Source organism: Simochromis diagramma, unplaced genomic scaffold (genome assembly GCF_900408965.1).
Source record: "Simochromis diagramma unplaced genomic scaffold, fSimDia1.1 OVJJ01000131.1, whole genome shotgun sequence".
NCBI classification, from domain to species: domain Eukaryota; kingdom Metazoa; phylum Chordata; class Actinopteri; order Cichliformes; family Cichlidae; genus Simochromis; species Simochromis diagramma.
In genome coordinates, this window is record NW_024387200.1 from 12,615,631 (window position 1) to 12,640,762 (window position 25,132).

Here is a 25,132-nt window from a genome sequence, read left to right on the forward strand (position 1 = left end):
CAAAGCACGTGGACAGAAGTCTTAGCTGTGCTGTGGCGCGTGTGTTGTGTGTGTGTTTGGGGGGGAGTGCCTGGGAAGCAGCAGTTGTCTGGGCTTTACATCCTGTTGTGAAAGTGCAAGTAAGGTTATTTGCATGTCTTTTCCCCGAAACGTGTTTGAAATGAAGACGCTAATTATTCTCAGCGCATTTGCATTCGTTGATAATCAGATAAGCTCGGAGGAAAGCTTGTTAGCTGGCTGCTTATTCTCCATTCATTCTCGGCGTAGGCCGCATGTTTTCTTTGTCAGAGAGAAAAGGCTAGCGGTAGCACAGACTGCTGTTAGCTAAACTTGTTGTTTAACATGGCAAACTTCCTAATAGCTCATTCTGTTGCTGTTAAATTATATGCATGCATTAATTTTACATCAGCTGGTCGCCAATTTCTACAATGTGTTGAATTTAAAGCACTCAACCAGAGACTTGCACTGAAATAAAAGCTCATCTCGCTTCCGCTTTGTCAGAAAATGTGATTAGGATGTAAATAGTCACATTGAAGTCGGCCATTGTAAGTCTAATTCTCGGCATACAGACAGAGAGAACTAGAAAAACTTACTGTACGTATTTATTGCTCCTCTGCACTATGTTTATGTTCGCTTATTTTCGTTTTACGTATGTTTATGCGATAGAAGGACTTAATTTTATCCAAATTGTTAACAGTCAAACATAAACATTGATATCAGCAGCATCTGTCCAGTATTAGTTACTTTTATTAATAATACATTTCAGATGTAGTTAAGACGCTCCGCAAGGTTCTGAATGTATCCCTGAGCATCTTTGAATATAATAATATAAGTCAGCAACTGCGATCATACTGGTGAAATTTCTTCAAGACATCTCTGATGTACCTGCTACCTTTACAGTGTTGAAACCTTTTCCATTTCCTTCTATTGTTTTTTTTCTTTAATTTCCGTTTCTAGTTTGTTGGCCTTAATCATGTTTACAGCTCTGTATTCAGCCAAACAACTTATATAAATGCTCTGCTAAATCAATCTAGTTTTAATTTATTTGAATTAAAACTTGAACTAACGCTGATTTTCTGAATTTGTCTTGATTCAGAAAAGAGCTGGTTGCAATTATCCAGAACACAGGATGATTGTTTCAGACTGCTGTGGGTTACATTTTAAAACGCTGATTACGTGTACACAAAGACATAAAAGTGGAAACGCAACAAATCCTCAATGTTGAGATTGTTTTCTATTATGTATGAGATTCCTTCCTGTGTGTCCTGCATACTGGTGCAGCATTTGACCTTTGTGCACTGAACAGATGCATTACTTAAATGGTTCTTGTTGTGTTTTTCAGGGGTGCCTGTGGTGTTGTGTGTGCGTGTTGTGTGTCTGCGAGGTGTGCTTGCCGTCCGAGTGAGTTCAAGTATGAAGAGGGGCAAGAAGGCAGAAGAGGCAGCTGCGGAAGGAGAAAATGACACAGCCTCTGGTACTACCAGCATGCCCTGATGAACTGAAATGGATTTTTCCTTTACTATAGATAGATTTTCCAACATCATCTATTATCCAACCCTGTGCTATTTGTCTTTCATTTCACAGCTCCTTCAAAGAAAGCAAAGGCAGCCAAGGAACCAGAGGCTCCGATACTGTATGATGACCCTCCTGACAAAATGACCAGCAAAGACGGACGCAACGCAAACATGAAGATCACGTCGTGGAATGTGGATGGGCTGAGGGCCTGGGTTAAAAAGAAGGGCCTGGATGTGAGTTTGCTGTCTGGAGAAGCATTAATTAGCTAGTTTTGTGACTGACTGATACTAACAAGCACATTTGTCTTTTCCCAGTGGGTGCGAGAGGAGGATCCAGACATTTTATGCCTACAGGAGACAAAGTGTGCAGAGAAAGCCCTCCCTGCTGAAATCACCTCAATGCCTGAGTACCCTCACAAGTACTGGGCTGCATCAGGTGACAAGGAGGGTTACAGTGGGGTGGCTATGCTCTGCAAGACTGAACCCATCAAAGTGACCTATGGAATTGGTAAGGGGGAACTTTGTGTTCTGCTTAGTTATTTATGGTGCCTAGAAATGGCAAAAAACATGTACAGCAACATTTTAAAGATGTGTAATCTTCTGTTTGAAGTAAATGATTATTTGAAATTATTAGTGGATAACAGCAAATAGGGACTGTTTAGCATGAAGCCCCATTGGTAGTTTAGAAGGTCCTCCCATAATGACATTGTGTGATTACCAGATTCCTGCTCTTGAAAAACTAATGTTTTTGCCTTATCAGTATAAAATTTTAGATGAAACCAACAGAGACATTTTTAGTATGCTTTACCAACACATTAAACCTATACAAACAGTTTAAGTACTGGTGAAGCAACTGACTTAATTTTGACTAATATTCTAGGCAAAGAAGAGCACGATAAGGAGGGCCGTGTCATCACTGCCGAGTTTCCCAGCTTCTACCTGGTGACGGCGTATGTGCCAAACGCTAGCAGAGGCCTTGTTCGCCTCGATTACCGCAAAACCTGGGACGTGGACTTCCGGGCGTACCTGAGTGAGCTGGACATGCAGAAGCCCCTGATGCTGTGTGGAGATCTCAACGTTGCTCACCAGGAGATCGATCTGAAGAACCCCAAGGGGAACAAGAAAAATGCCGGCTTCACCCCCGAGGAGCGCGAAGGCTTCAGCCAGCTACTGGCGGCAGGTTTTGTCGACAGCTTCCGCGAGCTCTACCCCGAGCAGACCAACGCCTACACCTTCTGGACCTACATGATGAACGCCCGCTCAAAGAACGTGGGCTGGAGGCTCGACTACTTTGTGCTGTCATCCTCTCTGTTGCCGGGCTTGTGCGACAGCAAGATCCGCAACAAAGCGATGGGGAGCGACCACTGCCCTATCACTCTGCACATAGCTGTGTAAGCTCACTCTGAGTTCAACAGGCTTTGCATAACCTTCAGTCTGTTCATACGTCTGTTTCAACTTATATACTCCGGTCACTCTGAGGTGTCTTCTCTATGTGCTGCTCAAACTCACTCTTACAGTAAAATCAGCGTTTCAGCTTGGTAGTTTAGGACATACTTTCTTGTACTTTTTTCCCCCCTCTCTACATAAAATGCCCTTCCTTCCTGTAACTGAATTCTGTCCCTAAATGAGATCCAAATTTCTTTTGACAATTTTATAACAAATGCAACACTAAATAATCAAAATGTGTAAGCTAATTTTCAGGAACTGCCAGATATTTGTTACTGTGTAAAATGAATCAACTGCTGTTAAAAGAAAATAACGTGTCTTGTTGTAAACATTTTTTTTCCCAAACCTTGGTTAAAGTTTCTGTTGCCACACTTACCAATAAAAGACTGAATTTCTATAGTACCTTGTTACTTTTATTATTTGAGGAATTCAAGCCAAGATGACAAACACAAACTTCTAGTCAGTGTGTTTTACCTGCAACACAATTCAAATGCAGTCAATACAATGAAAATCATTTCTATGGAAACTTCATGACGTGTGTCCTCTGATGCATTTTCAGATTATAAGACTGCCTGAAACCCTTCCCACATTGTCCGCAGACATAAGGTTTTTCCCCTGAATGTGTTCGCTGGTGTCTTTTCAGGCGGTTGGCACTCAGGAAGCTCTTGTCACACTCGTTGCAGGCGTATGGTCGGACTCCGGTGTGGTAACGCAGATGGATAGTAAGGTAGCAAGACTGAGTGAACTTCTTGCCACAGTGGGGACACTGGAAGGGCTTGTGGCCTGTATGGAATCGTTCGTGCTTCAAAAGCTCGGCGTGGGAGAAGAAACCCTTCCCACAATCAGAGCAGAGATACGGCCTCTCACCTGAATGCGTCAGCTCGTGTCTGACAAGTGTTGCCTTGTACACAAAACTCTTGTCACACTGTGAGCAGCTGAAAACGTTTTCTCTGGTGTGGCAGCGCTCGTGTTTCTTCATGTTGCGTTCTCTCTTGAAGCTCTTGCCGCAGAAAGAACACATGAATGGCATTTCCTTGGAGTGGATCTTCATGTGGCTCAGAAGACCTCCCTTGTAGAGGAAGCCCTTGCCACACTGTGTGCACATGTGTGGCCGTTCTTTCTGATGAATACGCTGGTGTGCAGTAAGAGCTGCTCGGTAGGCAAAGCTCTTTCCACAGTTGCAGGTATGGACTCGTTCCTCCTGGTGAGTCTGGAGATGCCTGTTGAGGTAGCTGGCACAGCTGAAACTCAAATCACAGCGAGGACATTTATAAGAATCCTCTGACTTGCCAGCATCCAGGCTGTGGGTCTTTAGGTGCCTCACCAGTGCTGACTTCCAGGTGAACGCGCGCCCACAATCTGAACACAGGTACTCCCCATTTTCCATGTGGGTGCTCTTGTGCTCTTTCTGAGCAGCCAGGGACTTGAAGACTTCCCCGCAGATCACACACTCGTACTGGCGTCCCAAGGTATGTGTCTGCTTGTGCCTCTCCAGCGACTGTTTGAAAGAGAAATGGCGCCCGCACTGGGAGCACGAGAAGGGCTGCTCACCTGTGTGGATGCGCTGATGGGCTTTTAGTGAGGAAAGGAACTTGAAGCTTTTCTCGCAGTCTGCACAACTAAAATTTCCCTCTTCATCTGTGAGTGCCTGAAGAACTGACTTCTCCTCAGTGATCTCAATGGAGTGAACGTCATAGATGTGCTGCTGATCCTGTGCTTGTTCTGAGTGATGGAAGGAGCACTCAGGACAGGAGAAAGCAGCCGATGAGCTGTCTGCTGCAGAACCTGACAAAATGATCATAAATGAGAGTTAAAAAAAAAAAAAAAAAAAAAAACATACTAAAAATAAAACAAAATCAATGTTGGATAAATTGTTATAACTTTTGTGTTTTAACAGTTACATGCTTTTATATTTTTTGTTGTTTAATAAGGTACTTCAGGCTTATTTTCACTGCTATGCACTATAAGAGGCCACAGATATGCCTAGCCTGTGACCCTAAATGCTATTTGACAGTTATATAAAGCATATTGAGGTGACTTGTTTTGAACAGCTCTATATAAATAACCCTTGAGTTAAAGTAAACCGAATGACATGATTCAAAGGTGACGAAGCTTCATTAGATATGTCATAATATAATACTTATACTAAAAAAAGTTGCCTTTGAGGGGGTCAGGTGGAGTTTTTCCCCCTGTATTTTATTTGGAATTCAAAGTAATTCAATTTTTTTTCTAGCATTAACAAACTAAGCTCTCCTGTTTCCAAGTAGTTCATTATGTGGCAGCCTGACTTCGCACTGGCTTCATCAATCCTACCTTCATGTACAGTTTTTAAAATTAATTTAAGACTGTACCGATAACTATACACAGCAGGAATATTGACCAGGACAAGGTGAACTGGTTGTTCCACAGTTGAGGATAAACCTCCAGATGACCTTGCTTTTGCTGTCAGATCCCCTGTGCCATGAAATCACCTGCCCAATGAGCCAATCCTAACAGAATCAGTGACCTCCTTGATCACTTCTCATGCACACCCTTGTAGATTTGCGTTTATGTGATTTTTATTTTATGATTGCCCTTTCTTTTACCATTTCAATTTCTTAATGGATTTTTTATTCCTTTATTAGTGTGCTTGCGTTTTTAAAAAGGTGCTATATTAATAAAGTTATAATTTCTACATCTATCGATACTTTGAATAGAAAGTTTATTTATAATATTTATATAATATTATAAATGTCAATCTTATTTATGAATTGTTCTCTCTGGGATTTTGTATTAATGGTGCAAAGATTCAGTAACTTCAAAATGCTAAAGAACACTTGCTCTCATTAGCATCCTTCGACGAGACCACAGGTGACCCATATGAGTGTTCTGCACTGTAAAAGAAAAGAGACATTAATCAAAAATTATTTTAATCAGCCTCTTTCCCATTATTTTTATACTCAATCATATGTACAACTACACTTGTAATAAAAAGTGTAAGCAAAACAGGATGTTATGTTTCAGAGAGCATGCATCATGCCACCACAACAAAATCAGAAACTAGCTAAACCATATCTAAAACATGACGCATCAAAAGCAAGTTTTTACCAGCTTAAAGGCAAAGGCTTCAGTGGAGGAGGGTTTGCACTCGTGATCTCTTTCCTGCTTTTAGTCATCATTTGCTTCTGTAAATTTATCAGCTGGATCTTCATGGTTGGTCTGCGTTTGCGCCCACTTGTGCGGACCTTGACTGGAGTAATGACATCATTGTCAGGTTCAGAGATGAGACCCTGAGGCTCTCTGCCCTTATGTTGGTCACCGTCTGGGCTGCAGTTATCATCTGCTTGCACCTGGCACTGCAGTTCAGAGAGTTCAACATTAGCCTCACTGATGTTGGCCTCGGCCATCGCAAAGTCTTTCCCATCTTCACAGCGGTCTGTAGGCACGTCTGCAGTCTGCCCATCAGTGTGAGTTTTTAGATGCCTCGCAAGCGACAGCTCCCAGTTAAATGTCTTGTTGCACTGCTGGCAGGTGTAAACGTAGTCTTTCATGTGCGTTTGCTTGTGCTCAGTGCGTGCTGACAGGGAGTTGAAGATCTTTCCGCAGATGAGGCAGTTATACTTGCGCCCAGTTTTGTGTGTGTGCCGGTGTCTGTCGAGGGACTGCCTGAAGGAGAAGCAGCGGCCACAGTCGCTGCAACGATGAGGGCGCTCCCCGGTGTGGATGACTCTGTGGGCAATTAGTGAAGACGCAAACTTGAATTTCTTTTCGCAGTCAGGGCAGTCATGCGGCCCCGCAGGCATTACAGGCTGAGGGGATGCCGAGTCAACCATGTTCACTTCTGAATGGGCGTTTGATTTTTCTTGTCTTTCTTTCTCATCTGCTTCACCTGACCCCTCTTCCTTGGCTCTCTCTTCAGCAAATGTGACCAATGAATCTTCAGCCACTGCATTAGCACCTCTTCCTTCAAAGCAGTGTTCTCCCATCAGCACTTCAATATCAGTGCTTGGACCCAATTCAACCTCTGCATAATCAGTCACTGCGATTATTTCAACTGCAATGTCATCCACAAATGTCACAGTGTGTGCGTCTTCACTGGTACCCTGTGGTGGATCTGACTCGTTGGCCTGTTCTATACATTTTGATCCTCTGCTGGGGAGGACTGCAGAGAGTGAGGAAACGATGCTGTCGCCCATACTTGAAGGTGGAACTGCACAAACGGAATGAGGTAGATTCATGAGTTACTTCCACTGGTTTGCACAAAAATGTAAAATACAATTGATGCGATTGCAAGAAGTGACTAACCATGTTGCTCTAAATGCGCAAGGTTTTTGTGGTGTTGGAGCAGATTTTTCAGATCTGCAGGTTCACAGACTGCATGAACACAATCCTCCAATGCAGAGGATTCAGCTCTGAGCCAGGACACAGTCTGTGGTAAAGGTAATAAATATGCAGTATACTTGAATTAATTACCTAAACACAGGTTTGAACTTCAAAAATAGCTTAAAAACAACCTGAACCATTGGTATTATCAAGTAAAATGTGCCTTTACTGTAGTTCAGGCATTATTAGTACAAGTGATTAAATAAATGAAAAGGCCTAAATCCTCAGAAGTGCAGACAGTTACCAGTTCCTAAACAGTGTTACTAATGCACGTGGCATTAATAGCAGTGACATAATGTAGTATGTATTAATCACAAACTTTATCTTTTTCCATATGTCATAACAGGTGAGACTACAATAAGTAGGTTTTAAAATATTAGGTCACAGCTTTCATTTAAGAGCATTAATTTGTTACGTGTTGATTGGACCTTTTGCCGTTTTCTACACATCTATAATACAGACCCATACAGGATCCTAAAATTACAACAGGTGTAAGATTCATCACTGGTTTAGGACTAAGAATGCAGAAGCATTTTAATAATACTATTATTATTATTATTATTATTATTATTATTATTATTCATAATATAGATTATTATAATAATATATTTTTAATAAAAATACATTTTTAACTTATTTTGACTCATTTAACATATAATTTATTAGCAGTAATTTCTTGTGTCATTTGGCTTGAAACTTTACTAAAACTGGCTGCTCAGAGTAAAGTATGCTGACACAGTGGGCGGTGGAAAGCTAAACAAAGACACCAAGTTAGACAAATACAAGGATACAAGGAGCTCTTATCCATTTACCTTTAAGAGTTAGACAAAAAACACATTTTGTGAACTGATGAGCATGAGCATATAGTGCAAAGACTACTGGAATAAATGCTACATGGACAGAAAGTTGTAGGTTTTCAACCAGTTTTGTTGTTTGGATTTTATGTACATAACCTTTTTATTGTTATTGTATATTAAAAAATATTTTAAAAAATCTTTAAAAAAAAATCTGAAGCCAGATAGCATAAATATATCCTGGGTATACCGAACTTGCTTCATAGTACAGGGCCAATGACTCTCTGCCTGACTGAGGCTTCAGCAATTTTCCCAGCAACTATCATCAACCTCGAGCAACCAAACACAACCAGTCAGGAACTAGTGATGGGATTTTAGGCTCTTTTTAGAGAACCGGCTCTTTCGGCTCCCAACCGGCTCTTCAGGTTGCTTTGTTGCTTTAATTAATTTATTATTAACAACACTATAAAATGATGCACAAAAAGAATTACTAATGTAAAAAAAAAAAAGTGGTTTTATTTATATATAAATACATATAGAGACCCCTAGAGACAAAGCACATACAAACTCCAAAAATCACGTACAAATTCCAAAGCACGTATGAACTCTAAAACACATTTCTAGCATTAACTGAACTTCCAAACCAGAGCTACTTAGATCACTTAAATTACACAATTGAAAGCACATGTGTATTGTGTGTGTATTTATACACAAGCACTCATATATGTTCAAATAATTAAAAAAAAAAATGTTCATTTACCTGTTACTACCACACACCAAATCCGGTCGTTGGTACTTGCTGGCTTGTGTAGCCACTAGGTAACAAAAGCTCAACACTGCCCCTAGCATCCTGGAGCACTTCTGTTGTCTTTTGTACGCGTTTTGGAGTTTGAACGTGCTTTGTCTCTAGGTGCCACTGTAAATATACTTTTATTTATTCACTCCACATAAAATGTAATAAATAAATCATATAATACAAAAACCAACTATTTACATTTCAACTTTTAACTATTTAAATTTTCAGCTTTTTCCTTTTAAACAAATTTAAAGTGAAACAACACAAAACACTGCAAACCACAACACAATTAAATATAAATTAAAATACGAAAACAAAAAGAAGATGCACATTCTCTGTCATATAAGCCTGCATGAATAAACTTTCTGAATCCTTTATCATACGCAAATGAAAATAGTTGTAGATGATTACTATACCTTTCTAATGTGACGTTGTCCCTGGCTCTCTTTCTCTCTCTTTCCCTCCCGCTCTGTTCCTGTGCTACTGAGAGTGTAACTACTGCCCCTCCCCCCTCCTCCCAGTGCAAAGCACAAGGCTCGCGTGCGGAGTGAAGCGGAAAAAAGTGCGAGAGAGAGGGTGAGAGAAAGAAAGAAAAAAAAAAACCACGACTCCCAATAAGGTGCCGGCTCGCGTCGTTCACTTCAAAGAGTCGGCTCTAAGAGCCGTTTCGTTCGCGACCGACACATCACTATCAGGAACACTCATTTTTCCCTCATGACCAATGGCTACAAGATGATTGTGGACTGGTCTTTAGGCCTGAGTGACTGGGGCCTTATTCACTTGATCCTACATTGTCACCATGATTGTCCAAAATGGCAGACAACTTAATGTCACATCTCTATAAAACCTCAATACATCACTATCACCATGACTGTAATAATAAACACAAAGTAGAATTGCCAACTTTCTGACATCAAAGACTCAAATTACTGAAGCTTCATATATGCTGTATTAAACTGCATTAAACTTAAGAGCTGTACCAAATAGCTGTAAACATACAATTAATTGGGGTGGGGTTTTTTTGGTAATTTTGTGGGAAACCTCCATATAACACTTCCTTTATATTACCACATCAGTATTTGTACAATAATCCTATATAGTGACTCACTAAATCATAGTGATTTATTGAACAAATTTTATTGTTACTCAGTTTTAGGAGTTAAGTGTCACACTGTATTTATCAGTACAACACCTCTCACCTGCTCAACGTCAGGAACAGGCAGCAGTTGAGCCAGTCGACAGTAGAACTCCCAAAACAGCGTCTGCAGATCACGGTCATACTGAGGTCCAAACTCTGCAGGAAAGACTTCCTGTGATAAAAACAATGTTACTGGAACCCAAATAAAAACCACACCCAGGCACTGCAGCAGTGTAATATATTATTTTAACATTTTAACCCCTAAAAATAATACATTTTGGATATTTTGTTTCTGTCATCATTATTATCTTTTATGGCATTTTCATTCATGCATTCTTAATTACAGTAAACAATAAAGAACATGGTGTATTGTAGCTTGATAACAATAATGACAACAGAAATCTGCTTCATATGAAGTTTACTGTCACTACAAATAACACAATTGGGTGCATTTGGTTTAACGGGTTGTAAATTATGCTGCCTCACCGTGAAAAAGTCTTGTCTCTCTTCAGGGTCTTTGAGGAGAGTCTGAATCAACTCAAGAAAAGTAACTGTAACATCCTCTTTTGAGGCTTCTATCTGCAACACATGTATAAAAATTATGTTCCTCATAAAGCCATGACTAAGCGGATTAAGGGTCAAACACAGGTGTGCTGAATATGAAAACTTAATCTGTGTATAAACACTCACATCTACCAGGGTGGCGTGTGATGATTTAACCTTGTCCAGGTAACGCATGATAAACTCAGGTTTCACAAGGTCTTCATTTCGACACAATTCAAGAATATACTGTTTAAGGGGAAGAAAAAAAGTAGAAAAGCCCTTTGTTCACAGCACAGTTTACTAGTCATGTAGTTTATCTGCATCCATGAGGGTGATGAGCCTAAAGCCTTTTTTTTTTTTTTTTAAATAACTATCATTAGTACTCACTCGAGCTCTTAACCCTAGGTTCAGTTGAGTCCTGTATTTGTACATTAGCAGCTCAGGGACCATATCCACCACCAATGAGACAAACTCTGCCACCTTCCAGTAGTTCATCACGTCCTGTTTCTTTAGCACCTGCCACATTGATGCTGTCATAAGCTGCAAAGGAGATACCAGAAGGCGCAGTGATGCCAGAGGTAATGAGTCACCTGTAAAGAAAAAGAAACCACTGAAATCTGTACTTCCATTTATGCTTAACCAAAAGCCCATCGTTTCAGACTATCCAGTTTAAAAAAAAAAAAAAAAAGGTTGCATGCCCTGTAAAATTTAATTAATAACAATGAAATGTAATTATGCAAATAATTTACATCTTATATTTAATTGAGAATAGGACAAAAATTGTATATAGACACCATATTGGAAAATCACATTAGCTTGTGATGTTAACGATTACATTACACTAAAATATATATGATTTTGGGATGTAAACTTTAAGTTATCATTTACAGTTACTTCCGAGACATTATGTGATTTTTTTGTATTGAATAATAAAAAACGGTATAATCAATAAAACAAATATGGTGTTAGACAATAATATTCTGTAGTTCACAGTGAGCAAAAGCGTTTTCGTTCATTAGCTACTGGAGCTTTTTGTTTTTGAATGCAACCTCCAAGTGAATGTTCAACAACAACAATGTTTCTCAAACTCCGTTACCTTCATTTCCCCCATGTTTGCTACCTAGTCTGTACATTCAGCATTCACGTTCATAAGACATGCGTGTAAAATTATTTGTCAAGGTAACCTTAGCACACAGGAATAAGACAATAAGCTAGCATACAGAGCTAATTTCAAAGGTATGTTGTATACTTAAGCTAATTTTGCTAGGAACGAATCCTAAATGTCTGCGTTAACCCAACTGTGACCTGCTCCTAATTGTTTAGAAAATGTGTTTTAGTGTGTTAAGTGTTCCTCCACAAACCGACCTCGGGAGATGGCCATTAAAACCCCTGAATCCATCTTCTTCTCGGATCGGTGCTGAAAAGTTTGATTAGCTGCTATTAGCTGTTAGCCTGACAACTACCCACACAGCCAGAGGAAGACACAGCTCTGAACGCGGTCGTTATCCAACTGGAAGCTCTTTTCTAAATTAAGCAAGCTGCTAGAGGAAAAACGTATGAATATTAAAAACACACATATTTACATGATACATGTTGCATTTTTGTTGCTAAGGGCTTCTTCTTCTTTATATATATATTTTTTTACGTTACATTCTTCGTCGTGTTACCGCCATCTGCTGGAGATTCTTTGTATCACGTCCTATGTTCCCCCCAAATAAACTTCTTTTGCCCCCCATCCCCCCCCCCCTTTGTTTTTTTTTTTGTTTTTTTTTACAAATAACACTGATGACAAATTATTATATTTCTAAACTTAATATTTTCATACACATAATTTAGACCTCATAGAACTGAATCCTTGGGCCTATTTCACACTTGTTGACATTACAAAGTCCCACACACCACCACACAGCTGTGATTATGAATGACTGGCTCATATTAAGCCGCATGACGTCTTCATGGAGTCTGCTGAGTGTGTTCCGTCGGCTCTGGGGCGCTTACCTTTCAATAACACCGTATTGAAAAAACTACCAATAGATGACTCGGACCAACCCGGGTCTCGGGTGGTGCCAGAGGCTTGTTTCTCCCGAATTCGGGCTCTTCAACCGCTGGTCCGACCTGTTTTTGTGGCACTATCACAGTCAGCACTCTCGCTACTGGGCCTGAGTGCGCAGGAGGTGCTCAGCGATCCTCTGGGTCCGGAGTATATGAGCGGCTCCAGGCTGTTGCCGGGCTCCGAGCCAGCGGCGCACTGCTACAGCGGGCACCAGTTCGGGCTGTTTGCGGGTCAGCTCGGAGATGGGGCTGTGATGTATCTCGGTGAAGTGGAGTCTTGTGCACACGGGAGATGGGAGGTTCAGGTGAAAGGCGCAGGAGTCACACCTTACTCCAGGTATTGTTTGCTTCCCACATATGTGGACACCACGTTTTGGGTTGTCTAGACCATAATACTAAATTTTGCTCTACAAGAGTTCAGGTCTTAGGAGGTTAATGAACACGTGAATAATCTCAGTTTTCAAACATTATACAGACTCATCTCATGGACAAAGTTGATATTTATACATCCGGGACCGTTTTTCTTCTTGCTAAATGATAAATAAGGTCACTTCAGTAAGTGACATAGCAAACATTAGTATAGCTCTCGTGAAAGCGTTCACCCGGGCAGAGCTGCTTAAGAGATTAACTGCCTGGCACACATTAAACGCTGCTCAATAGCTGTGTGCCTGTTACAAATAAACGCATCCAGCCTCTCCATCTTATTTGATTAGTGTAGGGGTGTTCAATTAAAAGTTAAGGAGGTTAAGCAGAGAAAGTTCCCTCTAACAGAGGTCGAAAATATCATACTATTCCAAAAGTGTTATATGCACAGCAAACATCTGACTGTCAACTAAAAGAAAGAAAGTAGCTATAATTCAGCAGTCTTAATCCATTATTTATTATTATTTTCACACTGACCTGGGGGTAAAGAGCTTTTGAAAAGGTTTTCTTCAAATTAAAAATAAATCAGTAAATAAATAACCAAAGGATGTAGTTTTTCAATCTTTCCTAACCACATTTCTAGCACTCGAAGACAAACTTTTTTCCCATGGCTTCCCAGTGGATGAAGTTAGCTTAAAAAAAATCAGCTTTAAGGACCATTGGATGCAGCTGAAGTTAAGGGGGAAAACCCCTCTCAGATTTTAAGAATTGTGCTAGTATTATGACTTGATTGGAATTGATCATAAATTATCTCAGCCTTTGTTTGAGTTGCTAAAATAGCTTGGCCACTTGATGGTTACTGAGAGCTGAATAATCTGACATATTTTTGGATTTTCTCAGAGACGGCGATGGCAGGAAGGTGCTGCGCTCCAGCATCAGAGAGTTCCTTTGCAGCGAGGCCATGGCTGCCTTAGGGATACCCAGCACTCGTGCAGCATCCCTTGTTACCTCTGACCTTTATGTCAGCAGAGATCCACTCAACAATGGCCAACGCATTCTTGAGCGCTGCTCAGTTGTCCTTCGTGTCGCTCCTACATTCATCAGGTTGCCACACAGGAAGCAGTATAGAGAGAAAAATATAAGTAATAATGGTGTTTTTAAAAAACAGATGCTATCATGGCTCTTTCTCTCTTTTTTTTTCATTTTTGAAGGTTTGGCTCTTTTGAAATCTTTCTGGGCCGAGATGAATTCTCAGGTCTGCAGGGTCCCAGTGCCGGGCGGGATGATATCCGTGCTCAGCTGCTGGATTATATTGGTGGCACTTTTTATCCTCAAATTCAGCAGGCTCACAGCATCCGGAAAGACAGGAATTTGGCTTTTTTCAGAGAGGTGAGAACTAACAAAAATTTCACGTGTTTTACTCTCCGTTTAGGTTGGTTCATTCCATGCTGGTGTGTCAGTTTTCAGTTTCTACTTGTTTATTTTCAGGTGATGACGCGAACTGCTAGGCTAGTGGCCCAGTGGCAGTGTGTTGGCTTTTGCCATGGTGTCCTTAACACAGACAACATGAGCATCCTGGGTCTTACCCTGGACTATGGCCCCTTTGGCTTCATGGAGAGGTATGCAGCGGAGAGTAGAAGCCTTACAGTCTAACTCTGCAGTGTTTGGAGACATAGTAACTGAAAATTACATTCTGTGCTTGTATTATATGATACATGATGACCGTCTTTCTGTGTGTCAGATTTGATCCAGACTTTGTCAGCAATGCCTCAGACAAAAAGAGGCGCTACTCGTACCAAGCACAGCCATCTGTGTGCCGCTGGAACCTGGCTCGCCTAGCTGAGGCGTTGGGCTCTGAGCTTGATCCAGCAGAGGCAGGAGCCGTCCTGGATGAATTCATGCCCACGTATAAGGCGTTCTACCTATCTATCATGAGGAAAAAGCTGGGTCTTGTAAGAATAGAAGAGGTAGAGGACCGAGAGCTTGTATCAGATCTGTTGCGTGTCATGCACAACACAGGTAAAAAAAAAAAAAAAAGGATTCTTGGAAGCCTAATCATTAAGCTACCTATATGTCCTCTCACTCTGTCACCATTGTGCTTTGGTATTATACCTTCCAGGTGCCGATTTCACAAACACCTTCCGCTTGCTGAGTCGTGTCCCCTGGCCTGAAGAGGGCGATAGTGAGAGAGCCACTGTGGGCTCAGTGGTGGACCTCATCCTAGAGCAGTGTGCCTCTATTGAGGAGCTAAAGGTGGCTAATAAGCCAACAATGGAAGATCGGTGAGGGGGTGTATGGTGGCTGATGTTCTTTTCATAGAACAACCAGAACATGTATATAAGATCTGCCAATTGCCCACCATATACTCCCAATGTTACTCGAATCCTTGCTTACCACTGTAGTTTCAAATCGTTACACCTGTTTTTCTTTTTATATGCTAGCAATTCGGGAGCCAATCTTACCAGGATAATCTGTAAGTTAAATCTAAGCCTTCTGGTATTTTAAATGGGTATATTGTGGAAGACTCTAATATGTATATATGGAAAAACCAAGAAGCACTAGAGGTGGACTTAACCCTGGAGAACCCATGGGGTCAGAGCCGACCCCATTGGTTTTCTAGGGAACCCATGGGGTCAAATTTGACCCCATGGGTTCTCCAGGGTTAAAATGAACTTTAAACATAACCATGTCTCTTTTTAGTGAACTGGCAATGATCCTGTCTCTGGCACAAACCAATCCACTCATGTATGGGATGGTGGCAGACAGCCCAGGTATGACCGAACAGCTTGAATTATTGGGCCGACTCAAGGAGCTCGTCGAGACCAACCAAGATGACCTTAAAAGGAAGCAACGTGATGACTGGATCCACTGGATTGGTCGATACAGGTATGAAAAGAAAGCCAGAATTTTTTTTATGGCTTCTACAAAAGCGGCTGGTGCAGCACATTAATTGAAAAGCTGATTTGGTCCCTAGATCCCCCAATCTGCAAGAGCACTGAGGGTACTTGTGATTGATTGTGTTGCACTCTGATTTGTTGGAATAGCATCGCTGATGAATGTTTGCCAGAAAAACTGAAAAGAAGATGCAAAACAAAAGAATAATTGTTGTACTCTACATCAGCGGTCTCTAACCTTTTTTGCACCATGGACCGGTTTATGTTCAGCAATATTTTCACGGACCGGCCTTTAAGGTGTAGCGGATAAATACAACAAAATAAAACCAGTATAAAACCAAAAAAAGAAGATTTTTTTCATAACACACAGGAAAAGACCCAGGGAAACAGAGTTAACAATAAAAACGATAAAAAAAATAACACTAAAAACCGATAAAAACCATGAATTTTACACCTGAGCCTCAACTTTCGTGGCCCGGTACCAAACGACTCACGGACCAGTACCGGTCCATGGCATGGAGGTTGGGGACTGCTGCTCCACATCCAACTCATTTTATATAGTGGGCAGCACACATCTTCACACACCCCCGTTCTCTGTTATCCATTGGGGCGGATGGGCTGGGAGAAGGTGTTAGCTGTCCAATTGGGGTCTGGGATGTGGGGCCTCCCTGCTGCTGCGGAACTGGGGGCAGTCTGCTTGCCTCCACCCCAGGGGAAAGGGTAACACCTCCTGGGTCTCCTGGGTGTGGTTTCCCCCTCAGGGGGCGAGGGTACCTGGACCTGGGGTATAGAGTATGTTTGGGGAGTGTGATTGTGTGTGCAATATGTATTTGTGTCTGTTTTTACGTTGGGTGAGTGCCGAGTGTTTGTATATGTGTGCATGGGGTGGGAATGCACATTTGTGTCTGTGTGTGCCTGTTTGTCTGTGTCTATATGTCAGGTCGGGTCTCAGACTCCACCTCTCTGGGAACATCTCAGGCCCTCCAAAGTATGGAGGCCTATCTCCCCTCACCACACTCCCTGCTGGTTGCTGATGCCCTCAGGCGTGGCACATACAGTCCTGCTGTGCACTTATGGGAGAGGGGTTATGTCAAGGCCTTGAATGGATGACCTCCAGAGCCGGACTCAGATAGCCCATTCCTTTGCCATTAATGGCCTGACTACCTTCAGCACCGCTGGGATGGAACAGCATTATTTTTTTTATTTTAATTTATTATTTATTAATTAAAATGTTGGTGGTTCTTGGTGTCTGGGGCTAGCTGCTCAGGTATGTACTGGCTGGATCTCCTCCATGCCTGCTTGATGCCCTGGGGGACGGGGCTATGTCTCCCTACACCCTCTAGCAGATCATCACATGGAGAAACCTTTTGAATACAAGCGCGGTCATCCACACGGGTGTGCACACGGGTGTGCACTGTTCATAGACACAAACTACACCTTTCTTGGCTGCTACCTCAAAGCACATTGTGCTGTTGGTCCTGCGTGCTGCAAAACAACATTCAGTATTTAGTATTTACTGTTATTTACACTTAGCTAGATTAATGCAATGGTGTTGTGTTTATTATGTTGCGTTTTTTTTTTTTTTTTTTTTTTTTTTTTTTTTTGCATGTTTTCTGTCTTTTTTTTCTCTCAACAGGTGATCCAGGAGATTTTTTTCTTTTTAAGTGCCCTTTCTCACTGTCCCACTTCCTCTCTGTTTTTCTTTTCCTTCATCTTTCTTTCTCCCTTTCCTATCCCCCAGACATGTCTGTCCCGTTTGTAACAACTGAAAATAAAATAAATAGTAACAACAAAGGTCGATCAAATGGACCAATACAGCAAGGCCGTGATTTATCTATCTATCCATCTATCCAGCCATCCAATATGAAACAAAAACCTTTTTCTGCTTATCCAGTTCAGAGCTGTAAGGTGGCTGGAGCTGTGAAAGGCTGAGTACATCCTGAACAGGTTTCCAGTCTCTTGCAGAGCTCACACAGAGAGACTGGCAACCACCTGGGCTCACATTCACACCTAAGGGAAATTTTAGAATTGCCAGTTTAACCAAACATGTACGTCTTGGGACCATGAAAGGAAGCTAAAGTACTGGAAAGAAGCCACGTATAAATAGTACATGCAAACACCGCACCACAGTGCTGCCTAGCTAAATATCTGTTCATGCTGATTTACACAATGTTTCAGATTGTATGAATCAGCAGGAATATCTGTTTTACCCCCATCATTTTTCTACCATCTTGCTTTTTTATGTGTTTAAATCTCAGGATGCGTTTAGGACGGGAGTGTGATAGCACAAGTGACTTACCTGTTATCATAAAGGAGCGACTCAAAGTGATGAACGGCATCAACCCCCGTGTGGTCTTACGCAATTACATTGCTCAGAATGCAATTCAAGCTGCAGAAAAAGGAGACTTCTCTGAGGTTAGGCAACATTTTTTTTTTTTTTCATGAAACTTTAATGTAGTCCTTAAGGAGTGAATTTCTCATTGAAGTGCTTGTTTACCTCGGCATTATTGTTGGAATTAATTGAAGTGAGTACAAGTCAGTTAAATTGAGTCCGTCACTAGGTGGAGAAAAACGTGTTTCAGTCATCACCTGCCATGTTGCATGTCTAGCAGCTGTTTCATTTCTTTGAGTGAACTTATTGTACCTCCAGTTACAGGTCATTTAAAGGTTATTATCAATGTGTCCTGCAGATTGTTAGGGTTCTCAAAGTTCTCGAGAAACCATATTCTGATCCTGAAACTTTGTTTGGACCTGATGGATGTGGTGAGATGGAGCACAGTGGGGTGGAGCTGGATGTTGCATATGACGGGAAGCCTCCAGCCTGGGCACAAACAGTTTGTGTCACATGATCCTCGTAAAGCCTCCGAGGCAGGTGGAGGAAGGTCTGTAGGACAGCAATTTTACAAGCAAATGATATCTGTTGTTGCCATTTTGTTATCAACAACTCACTTATTTTCCATTTTCTCCTCAGACTTTATTTCCTGCTTCCTGTTAGGAGGATGTGATGCAGTCCTCTGTGTTCTGGTGTTCATTGTTGTGCAATTAGTTTGGTATTTGTGTGATCACACACTTTTATTTCAGTGTGCAAATGTGTCTGATGAAAAGACTAAAAAATAGACAAACAGAAACGTCACTGCTGATGAAGTATGATGGCTCAGGCTACCAGTCACACAATGATCTGCCTGGGCTTGAAACACAAATGAACATCAGGATATAGCTTAATAGTAACAAAATGAAGAAGTTTAAACTGCTGAACATGATATGATTAGTGGCATAAGCATGTGAGAATTTGTGGGTATTAGTTAATAACAATATATTGTTTGTTAAATAACATGATTTTAGACCTGTTAATTAAAGTCCCAATAAATCATTTGCAAATAATAGCCTGTATACTTTACAGCATTTCATTCCTCATTATTTTGTAATTTCTCAAATGTGTTTATTTTTTATCATTTGTTCACTATAATCATGTACATGTCTTACATTTACTCAGAAATAGTAATAGCAATACAGATAGATGACCGTTAGTAAGAAAGCCAGTGTGATTTAGTTACATACCATCTAGGGCAGGGGTCTCAAAGTCCAATCCTTGAGGGCTGGTGTCCTGCAACTTTTTCATGTGGTTTCATGTTGCAAAACGTCTGAATAAAATTAGTAGGTCATTAGCAAGAGTATAGAACCTGACTGCATGCTGAAGTGGCAACCCCTAACCCTACTCAAGTAAATTGAAGTAAATGTAAGTGTTTGGAAAAAATGTACTTCTAAAAGTACTTTTATTGCAGCATGTTCATTCACTTATGCGCTGCTGTAACATGAATCAAATGACTAAATTGCCACCTCAGCATGCAGTCAAGTTCTATTGAGTCTTGCTAATGACCCTACCAATTATATTCAGGAGTGCTGCAACAGGGACACATGGAAAAGTTGCAGGACACCAGCCCTCGAGGACTTTGAGATCCCTAGATTCTAGGGATAATGGAGCACAACAAGTAGATAAAGGGAGTTCCTGTTCCAGTCATCAAATCATGGTATAGCCAGTTTTTCAATAAAGTAGGATTTATTTAATCATATTTATATAAGACAAATGTAAAAATAATCACAAGCATAGGAATGAAGACCAGGAGGGAAACACAGCTGGGACTAATCACACACACGCAAACACACTTCTCAATTGAATTGAATTGAATTGAATTGAATTTTATTTATATGCCGCCAAATTACAACAACAGTCGCCCCAAGGCACTTTATATTATAAGGTATATAAGGTAAGGCTTATAACAATCAGGTCAGATTCAACTTTTCTGACAACAATAAAGTGAAATCTTACCTGATGTCTTTCATAAATTTATAATGTGAGTCACATTTATTTGTACAAAGCACTTTATAAAAAGGCATCTTGTCTTTTACTTTACATTATTATTACTTTATTACTGTAAGAAACCCCCAAATCCACATACAACCACCTTCAGTGGACTAGCTGAACCTGTTCTTCCATACAGTGGCGTGTCTAGAAAATTTTTGTTGGGGGGGCCAGGTAGGGGCACAGATTTGGAGAAGGGTGGCAGATGTAATTGGCAGATAATGTTTAAAAAAAATTCTACCAACCGTTAACCATAATTCAATAACCCTATAAACCTAATAACCGAATGCGCTTTTAACTCTTATTAGAATGAGATTTTAACCACTACGGTGCAAAGTTTTTAGATACTGTGTTGATAAAGTACAAGAGATACAATCAGTGCTTTGTCAGTGTTTACTCAGCATTCAAGGACAGCAATATTTGCATAGTATTTTTACTGACATATAGTGCACATATGTTTTGGGCAAAAACATTTTTGAATATTAAAATACGAACATTTGTAACAAACAATTGACAAATTAGCCAGTTCCAATGTAAAACTTTATCTGCCTATTAAAAAAAGAAGATAATCTTCTCACCAACTGGTGTTTGATTTTGAAACAGGAAAAAAGTGGGGAAACAACTGAAAAGACTAACATTTGAATGAAACCTGAAAGCAAGTAAATACTTTATATGCTGCCTTATGGTAAACTTTGGTAATATTGATAAAGAACAACACTGGCTGATGATGAAATACAGTCAGCTGGCATGGTGACACTGCCAGTATTAACCTGCAGGGCTGGACTGGGACAGAAAATCGGGCATTTTGACTACAGACCGGCCCACCAGGTATTAAAGCCATAAAGACTTTGAATAAAAACAAATGCTGTTGTGACAGTGCCCATATGGAAAAGAAATAGTAAAAACTTATATGACTTAACTCATGAAAGTGGCCACTTTCATGAGTTAAGTCATATAAGGCTTACATGATTTACTCATGAAAGTGGCCACTTTCTCATTACTTATTGTTTTAGTAAGTATCCAAAACATACAAGTTTCATTATATAATTTTTCAAGGGATCTTATATGTGTTTTTACTCTTGTATGCTTTTCATACAAGTTTCACACAAGACAGATACAAACTTTATAAGATTTATATATATCTTTTCCATATGTACACTGTCTTGTTGGTATATGTATGATTTCTATACATTTTACGTCAGATAAAAACTTTGGTTGTAAGATTTAGATAATTATTTAATAAAAGCTAGATATTTTAAATGATAATAAGAAAGAAAAGTATTTCTGTGTGCCCCACCTTTCCCTGTTAATGCCCTACCTGCCCCCCTGGCAAAACTTTCCTAGATCCACCCCTGCACAGTTACCAGCTGTCAGCTACTTAGAAAAGGATCCTGGTGTTATTTATCTCTCAGAAACAGTTCAAAACTTCAACTCATTCATGTGACCTAAAAGGTAAACCTGTTTCTCCATCAACTGTTTAGCTCTGATGATTCAGTAAGGACATCTCCTGGTTTCATCTTCATGTGTCCCTCTCACCACATATCCAAACCGACATCAAGACCAGCAGGTTTACAGCTGTGGCTCCAGAAAACATCAGCTGATACTAGAAAGTAATATTAAATAAATTCTAACAACAGCTGATCAAGCTTAAACGTGCTGCTGTTGTTTAGCGCGACATCCGCTGGTTTCCTCTTTCTGGCGCAAAGTGGGAGATAAATAAACAAGAGAGAAAAGCCGATCAGCTGATCATTGATCAGTTTCATGATTGAAGTAGCAACAGGAGAGGCAGGGGGAGAGAATGAGAGAAGAGGCAGCTGTGCAGTGTAACGACAGAATAACTCCAGCTTTGTGTCTTTTTTTCATTATAGCGAAAGTTCGGGACAAACTGCGTCTCTTCTCAGCTCAATACGAAACGTGTAATATTTTCTCTGAATGAGGGACCATTCCATTTTTAAGGAGCCGTTGGAAACTCTACTAACTAACCTTATGAATAAAGTTCACTATCAGTAACATCATAACACCACCCAGCTGTATAAAAACTCCGTCAAGCTGGCTAGAACGCAGTACGAGTTATTGCAACTGACGGTAAAAAGTCAGCACAACGAAAATAAACTGCACCTAAACTTGGTTCATATCTGACCCAGATAGACTGCAGGTCATAACTTCTTACCTGAAGTTCAGTTCACCTGACACTCGGATTGGCGGCCGCCTCGGGGCTCTCCTCCTGCCTTCTCTTCCCTCATCCACCTGCTGGCCTCTGTGGAAGCCCCGCCATAGCCACCACCAAACAACTGAATTATTTTTACACATCAACCAGCATCTGGCCAATCCACCACCTCTCATTGTTCATGCCATTACAAAAAAAAATAAAAAATAAGTCACCGGGCATATGCCCGGTATGCCCGATGGCCAGTCCAGCTATGTTAACCTGCAACCAAATCTGCAGTACCATACAGCAATGTTACGACTTGGATGATATCTTATAACTCATAACTCTTATGTTAGCTGCCCTCAGCAGCCTACTGTCTGAAATATTCGACGGCTGCAATAATTCTTTAAGTGTTATTTTTTCCTTGGTATTCTAATTTCACCGAAGTTTACTAAACTCAACAAACTTAATATTACTTACATTTACATTTATTCTGTCCTCATTTTCTTTCACCGAAAAATTGTTTCCTGCAGTGCAGTCTTTCATGCTTGGCTCTCCTACCTTTGCTAACGTGATGCACATAGTGCAGAAGCCGATGCTGCATTCACTTACACTCGGATATCTGAGCTTCACCGTGAAATCGGACATTTGATATTTGATTGAATTTTATTGTTTTGCCCTTGGGGTGGCACCTGGGGTGGCCAGTCTGGTTGGGGGGGGTGGCCTGTGCCCCCCCAGGCCACCCCGCTGGACACGCCACTGGCAGGGGTAAAGCACTTACAGTAAAAACCCGGCTCTTAACTGTGTGCAGTGAGAGCAGTTTCTATCTGATTACATGACTGTGAGGTCAGCAGGAAGTGGGTGAGACGACAACAACAACAGCAGACTAGATGAACTCAAAACTGAAAGTGCTTCTGCATTTGAACTCAAGCAGAGGATGGACACAAGCAGTGCAACTAATTATACGACATGTAACTATGGCCCGTGTTCCAGAGCTGCTTCTTGGGATTTTGGAAGAAATGGTCGACAAGCAACTCAGGACTTTCCACTGGTACCTTTCAAGTAACGTGCTTGAGCACGTTACTTGAAAGGATTCACACACATTCCAAAGTCTCAGGTTGATGGGATGGACAGAACAGGCACTGTGGATCTGTTGGTGCAAACATTTGGCTACGATGGTGCTGTTGCTATTACTGAGGATATACTGATGAGAATGAAACTCAAACTGTGGGCTGATACTCTAAAGGAGGATTATAGTAAAGGTTAAACATTCAAAACTTTAGTGTTTAAAGTTTGAAAGGCAAAAGAGCTTGGTTACATAACAGCTCTTTCTTTTCTTTGTTTCCTTATCAGTTCCCAGCAATCATGTGGACAAAGGTAAGAATATAAAGGACAGTCACACACATACATACAAGGTAATGGTTTTTGGTTTTTTTGGGGGGTTTTTTGCAAATCTCTTTTTATTAGCATTTTGTTTCTTAGTTAGAATTTGATCATAAACTAAAATAAAATTTAAGATTCCTATGTGAAACCAAAACCTTCATGTTGAAAATTTGTAGAGATTAGAACGTTTGTCCACATAAAGGACTGTTGTGGATAGGCGTAGCTTTGGGTCACGTGGTGTTGGTAATAGTAATAGTGATTGCTATATCACCTGTTCATGGCCCGAGGGAATTTTTGTGAATGAGTGGGTGATGGGGGAAGTCGACTTTTGCTGACCGCTCAAGCTTAGAATGTTTTTGTTCACTGTTTTCTACGGATTTTAAGGATTTGACAACAAATAAAGGAGTTTTAACTTGGAACTTTGACTAACGTTTAAACAGCGGGCGCGTCAACATTATTCCCCTATTCAGCTGCTCGGCGACTCAAAGGCTTGACAGTCGCCAATATTTGTCAGCAAAATGTGCGACGGCAATGGACCGTCCCGCAATCAGCGCTGAATAAACGCCGACGCGAGCCCACACACCGCCGCCACTACACCCGTAAAAGCGGCTAGACCGACAGATAAGGAGAAGACGACGGTGGTATGTAAACTGTGTTTTTGTGCTGCGTATTGTTTGTTTGAACGCAGTTTGGATTCTGACCATACGAAGATGTTTTTGTGACACGCCCACCGCTACGTTTGCTGTTGGATTTGATGTGTGTGTGTGTGTGTGTGTGTGTGTGTGTGTGTGTGTGTGTGTGTGTGTGCGCGCGCGCTGTGGCTCTGCAGGCGTTCAACTGAGTTTGAAGGAATTGCTGTTGCCTTTGTTTTGGATTTTGGCATGCTGCTTATGTTGAATGCTTAAAATGAGTGGATCACAGGCTGCATCTGTTGTTGGAAAAACTGAAAAGGATAAAAGAATAATTTCCCTCACTGAGAAAGCTCTTGCAAACAAAATTGAAACCATCCAATCGGATCGGAAAAGGCATGTAAACAAAATGAAAAGTGTTATTATGTCTCTTAAAGAGCTAATGAAAGATGATAAAAATCATTCACAAGTCAAAAAACAGTTTGATGAGTTAACACACCTGTTTAAGGATGCCAGTGCATTGCATGAATCTTTACTTTCTCTAATCTCATTTGATGAGAAAGCTAAACAAAATACATGGTTCTCAAGCATCACTAAATACAATAAAGGGTTTATGGAGGATGTTAACATATGGCTTTCTGAAACTGATAAACGCTCGGGGAGGCCATCATCTGACAAAGCACAGTCACAGGAAACTTCCCTGGGAGGA

The 25,132-nt window shown here is 40.8% G+C and overlaps 3 protein-coding genes and 1 long non-coding RNA gene across 7 annotated transcripts; 2 read left to right on the plus strand and 2 right to left on the minus strand.

The window, feature by feature from the left end:
* Nucleotides 1-3,359, plus strand: apex1 (APEX nuclease (multifunctional DNA repair enzyme) 1). 2 transcript variants are annotated; one of them, XM_040050493.1, is made up of 5 exons: nucleotides 1-119; nucleotides 1,343-1,474; nucleotides 1,585-1,748; nucleotides 1,830-2,022; nucleotides 2,395-3,359. In XM_040050493.1, exons 2-5 carry the CDS (start codon nucleotides 1,414-1,416, stop codon nucleotides 2,907-2,909), a joined length of 933 nt encoding a protein of 310 aa, XP_039906427.1. In that variant the 5' UTR covers nucleotides 1-119; nucleotides 1,343-1,413; the 3' UTR covers nucleotides 2,910-3,359. The 2 variants fall into 2 exon arrangements, with proteins under 2 accessions (XP_039906427.1, XP_039906428.1); XM_040050494.1 differs by having other exon boundaries at nucleotides 32-113.
* On the minus strand, nucleotides 3,004-12,701 carry LOC120745529 (zinc finger protein 11-like). Of its 3 annotated transcripts, none has more exons than XM_040050488.1 (9): nucleotides 12,592-12,701; nucleotides 10,981-11,183; nucleotides 10,741-10,839; nucleotides 10,537-10,629; nucleotides 10,112-10,222; nucleotides 7,245-7,368; nucleotides 6,048-7,149; nucleotides 5,781-5,833; nucleotides 3,004-4,745 (listed from the first exon to the last, which is right to left on the minus strand). In XM_040050488.1, exons 2-9 carry the CDS (start codon nucleotides 11,128-11,130, stop codon nucleotides 3,478-3,480), a joined length of 3,000 nt encoding a protein of 999 aa, XP_039906422.1. In that variant the 5' UTR covers nucleotides 11,131-11,183; nucleotides 12,592-12,701; the 3' UTR covers nucleotides 3,004-3,477. The 3 variants fall into 3 exon arrangements, with proteins under 3 accessions (XP_039906422.1, XP_039906421.1, XP_039906420.1); XM_040050487.1 differs by lacking the exon at nucleotides 12,592-12,701 and adding an exon at nucleotides 12,177-12,279; XM_040050486.1 differs by lacking the exon at nucleotides 12,592-12,701 and adding an exon at nucleotides 11,959-12,170.
* On the plus strand, nucleotides 12,481-19,299 carry selenoo2 (selenoprotein O2). Its single transcript, XM_040050489.1, has 10 exons — nucleotides 12,481-12,982; nucleotides 13,909-14,112; nucleotides 14,220-14,397; nucleotides 14,497-14,627; nucleotides 14,750-15,027; nucleotides 15,128-15,290; nucleotides 15,709-15,894; nucleotides 18,161-18,317; nucleotides 18,593-18,784; nucleotides 18,874-19,299. The coding sequence occupies exons 1-9, from the start codon at nucleotides 12,549-12,551 to the stop codon at nucleotides 18,758-18,760; spliced, it is 1,899 nt and encodes a 632-aa protein (XP_039906423.1). The 5' UTR covers nucleotides 12,481-12,548; the 3' UTR covers nucleotides 18,761-18,784; nucleotides 18,874-19,299.
* Nucleotides 19,300-19,363: 64 nt separating this feature from the next.
* LOC120745536 lies at nucleotides 19,364-24,724 on the minus strand. Its single transcript, XR_005698652.1, has 3 exons — nucleotides 24,714-24,724; nucleotides 22,510-22,512; nucleotides 19,364-19,727 (listed from the first exon to the last, which is right to left on the minus strand). It is a non-coding gene; the product is annotated as an uncharacterized LOC120745536 (long non-coding RNA).
* Nucleotides 24,725-25,132: the final 408 nt, after the last annotated feature.